This window comes from Cebus imitator, unplaced genomic scaffold (assembly GCF_001604975.1).
Source record: "Cebus imitator isolate Cc_AM_T3 unplaced genomic scaffold, Cebus_imitator-1.0 Scaffold38, whole genome shotgun sequence".
NCBI classification, from domain to species: Eukaryota; Metazoa; Chordata; class Mammalia; order Primates; family Cebidae; genus Cebus; species Cebus imitator.
The window spans coordinates 9,500,358-9,504,172 of record NW_016107353.1 but is presented as its reverse complement, the minus strand read 5'-3'; the positions used below and the strand labels follow the sequence as shown (position 1 = coordinate 9,504,172).

Below are 3,815 nucleotides of genomic sequence, written 5' to 3'. Positions count from 1 at the left end.
CAAAAGTAAATTAAGGGCCTGTGTTGAAAGAGCCAAAAGCAAACTCTAATACAGGATCCTAGCAATAGTGCTTGAAATGTATTCAAATGGAAAAGTTTGTGCTGGAAATACTTGTTTAGAAAAAGAACTACATCACTCCGCCCTCCTTTATGAAGAAATCCAAGCCATCTTAAATGCTCAAGGTCTGACCCAAGCAAGATGTTTTTTATTAAAAGCTTTTTCAGCTTGAAATACATTATAACTTGGGAATAAATATTTTATTTAATGAACAAGTAGAAGGGATTCTTGATTACTACTATAGTTCTTTTGTGTAGACTGCTTCTAGGTAATGCAAAAAGCTCAGAAAAGGACATCAAATAAGGTAAAAGGCTTTATTATTCAGGATCAGCTCAAAGTCTGACACTGACACAGGCAGGGATAATTATCTCATTACAGTTGACCTTTGGCACCCATTTAAAGCACTAATTTTCCATGTGGGACACGTTATGCCCAGTAGACTCTCAGTATAGTTTCCGACAGCCAAATTCATCCCAATTTCACTCAGTAGTGCTGCCAGGAGATGTGCAGGGATACAAACAAAATCATCTGCTTTATCAATCTTTTTCTTTTTCATGGATTTTTTTCCCCCAATTGGTTTTCAAAGCAAGTGAGATAAACAGCATTACTGGCAGATATTGGTCGTAAATAACATCTTCCCAAAGTCCAACAGTCAAAAAACAAACACCAAATATAAGCAGATTTCCTAAATATTCAGTTAAGGCTATGGTGTGTTTGGTTTTGACCAGAGCAATTCTATGGCTTCCCTTTACTTATTTTTCTCTGGGGATAAAACTATGCTTCCTTGACCCATGTAATTTCAGTTGTTACAGCTTTAACTTATAAGATCAAAAGAATTAAAAAGTTGTCAGTAAGAATAGATTTTCACCATAAAGTCTACACGGTCCTCAAAACAAATGAAGTTTCATGATTGGAAGGAGACTCCCTTCTAAGTACATAGTATCTAGAAGGTACATAAAGCCTCTTTCCATGAGGTTACAAAGGTGAGAAATATAAAACAATGGTTCACGATCACTGATGCATAATTGTTGATTAAGGGGAGGGATGTTTAAGATATTTTGCACATTATTAACTTAGAGTCAGTCTATACACTCTCTGTGTAAATATCTAGAGAAAATTCTATTACTTTTTGGCTCAGGGCTATCTATACTAGAAGCCTACTGCTTTTTATGTACATGAAGATAACCTCAAGATTTATGTTTCTGAATTTTCAGTTAAGAGCTATATTCTTTTATTAAAATACCAATAAGAAATCATCGCTTTTTTCTTAAAATCTGATGACTTATTTTTTAAAACACTGCAGCCCCTAGAGAACTGATGGCTGCACCTGAATTCGAACCCCAAATTGATTTTATAAAACATCTTCTAGTAAATGGCAAAAATCATAACCTCCTGTAGAAAGTGATGTTGGGTTGGCTGACATAGTAGATTGCTTGGTGAAAACATGGGGACTTGAAATCTCATATGGGAGATATATTGGAGAGAAAAATGACACAGCTTTCTGTTGTTGCTCTCCTAGTTTCTCCAAAGAGCTGACATTTATCACTGCATTTAAAATAAAGATGACTTTAACTCAAGAAACTGCATTTTAACACTGAACTGATATAAATGTACTTATCTGAACATCATATTTTTACACATACTTAAAAAAACCCCACAAAAGCATAGTGAAAAGATTATGTATTTCAAATAAAATTATACATGTTGGAGGCTGAACAGAACCAGGGGTCTTCAGCAGAGGATTTCTTCAGCAGTCAGCCTTCATAGGCCTCATGCTGCGGCTGGCAGATACTTTCCACTGAACATAGAAAGTTTCAGAATAACAAGAAACTTGTTTTTTGCCTCCATGAGCTGGATGTCATTATTGTAGAGAAGATGCATAATTTAAAAAGTGAAGACTATTCATTCAAAATGCTAAAGTGACAAATTTACTTTATGAAATTTAAACACAGCATTCATCCTGGGGAAGCTGCATATACACTATGGTAGTAGAGCCAGATTAGGTATATTTCAGCATTGAAAATATTTTGTCTAAAAATGAAAAGGTAGTTTTCTTAAAGACCAGAGTTATAGAGTCACTCTTGTATTTTTCATCTTGTTTTAGTGGACCAAAGCTCAGTAACTCACTCAGATTTGAATCTATAATTCTGTTGAGTGTTCAGGACTACAGAAGTCCTCTTGGGACTTTCTATGGAAGTATGTGCAGATTTTCCTCATGGAGCTGGGAGTAATGGTGACCTAGAAGAAGAAAGTTTAGATTTCAGAGATTTGCTTGAAGTTCAACTGTTACCTCAACAAGTTACTAAGGAGTACATTAAATTACACTGTCTAGAAATTTGATTGTTAGTCAGTTTGCTTTCAGCTCCAAATACTTTTTTTTGAGGCGGAGTTTTGCTTTTGTTGTCCAGGCTAGAGTGTAATGGTGTGATCTTGGCTTACTGCAATCTCTGCCTCCCAGGTTCAAGGGATTCTCCTGCCTCAGCCTAAGTAGCTGGGATTACAGGCATGCACCACCACACTGGGGTAATTTTGTATTTTTAGTAGAGGCGGAGTTTCTCCACCTTGGTCACGCTGGTCTTGAACTCACCTCAGGTGATCCGCCCGCCTCAGCCTCCCAAAGTGTTGGGATTACAGGCGTGAGCCACAGCGCCTGGCCTCAGCTCCAAATACTTTGAATTGCAATGTCTCTTTTGGCTGACTTGTACTGATTATAGTAAAAGCTTAACAGATGCTATGTAGGAAAAGAAGGCATAACTTTTTATGTGGATAGAAAACATTTATTAGCTAAGTCTCCTAATAAGAAACAAAGAGGTTACAGTTACTATCCTTTCTGAAATAAATTTATCAATCAGCCCCCTGCAGTTTACAAACAAGATAGGTATTCAAATGGGAGCTGTTTACTCTCTTTTGAAGGTTGATATTATCATCATATAGACAAAGGTAAAAAATTTTTAAGAACTGTTAGCTTCAAATAAATTACAAGACCAGTACATTATTTCTACTTTTTAAAGATTTTAAGATTTATATATTAGTAAAAACAATTTTTCATTGAAATTACTTTTCTGCTAACACATAGCTGAGACCAGCTCCCTTGAAAAAAAATGGAAATTTTGACTAGGGATAAAGAGCAGTCATAATTTTGAGAGAAGGAAAGATTCCTTATAACTGTCTTTCCCCCCTCCACTTTCTATAGCAAGGTCTTGATTGCAGTTTGTATACTAAGTAGTCTTTAAAATATATCAGTTTATTTTTTCTAAAATTATGCGATACACCTTCATGAGAGCAGGTGGGGGATATGAACACTTTTTTAGTTTAATAAAAGTGTTCATATCCCCCACCTGCTCTCATGAAGGCCTAATGTTATCTAACTTCTTCCCTTTAAAATGGCAGATGATGCTGATGATTCTGGATTCTATTTCAATCATCTTGACACCACTTCCATAACTCATAAAAAGAGCTACTGTGAAGTACAGTGCAAAGTTCCTTGACCCATCTCCCCTTAACATGCAAACAATAGAAGCTTTCTATTCCTTCTGACTGGTGCCCACAGCTCACCCAATGATCTCGGCTACTTCTGCCTCCGCCATTGTAATGAATCTTGTTTTTCAAGGTTCACAAATCTATTTCTGGCAGCAATCTCTAATACTGATATTGTCTAATTTAAATATTAAGTCAGTCAATGAAATGAGTCCTAAAAAGATAAGTGACACTACACTGAATGTTAAAAAGAATAGATATAGGTGTCAAAAGTATTATTG

At 35.8% G+C, this 3,815-nt stretch overlaps 1 protein-coding gene across 1 annotated transcript in view; it reads right to left on the bottom strand.

The window, feature by feature from the left end:
* Positions 1 to 357: 357 nt before the first annotated feature.
* DTL (denticleless E3 ubiquitin protein ligase homolog) overlaps positions 358 to 3,815 on the bottom strand; it is a 61,016-nt gene continuing 57,558 nt past the window's right edge. The window contains exon 15 of the mRNA XM_017525597.2: positions 358 to 2,295. Within this exon, the coding sequence (XP_017381086.1) occupies positions 2,197 to 2,295 (99 nt within the window). The 3' untranslated portion in view covers positions 358 to 2,196. The remainder of the gene's footprint in view (positions 2,296 to 3,815) is intronic.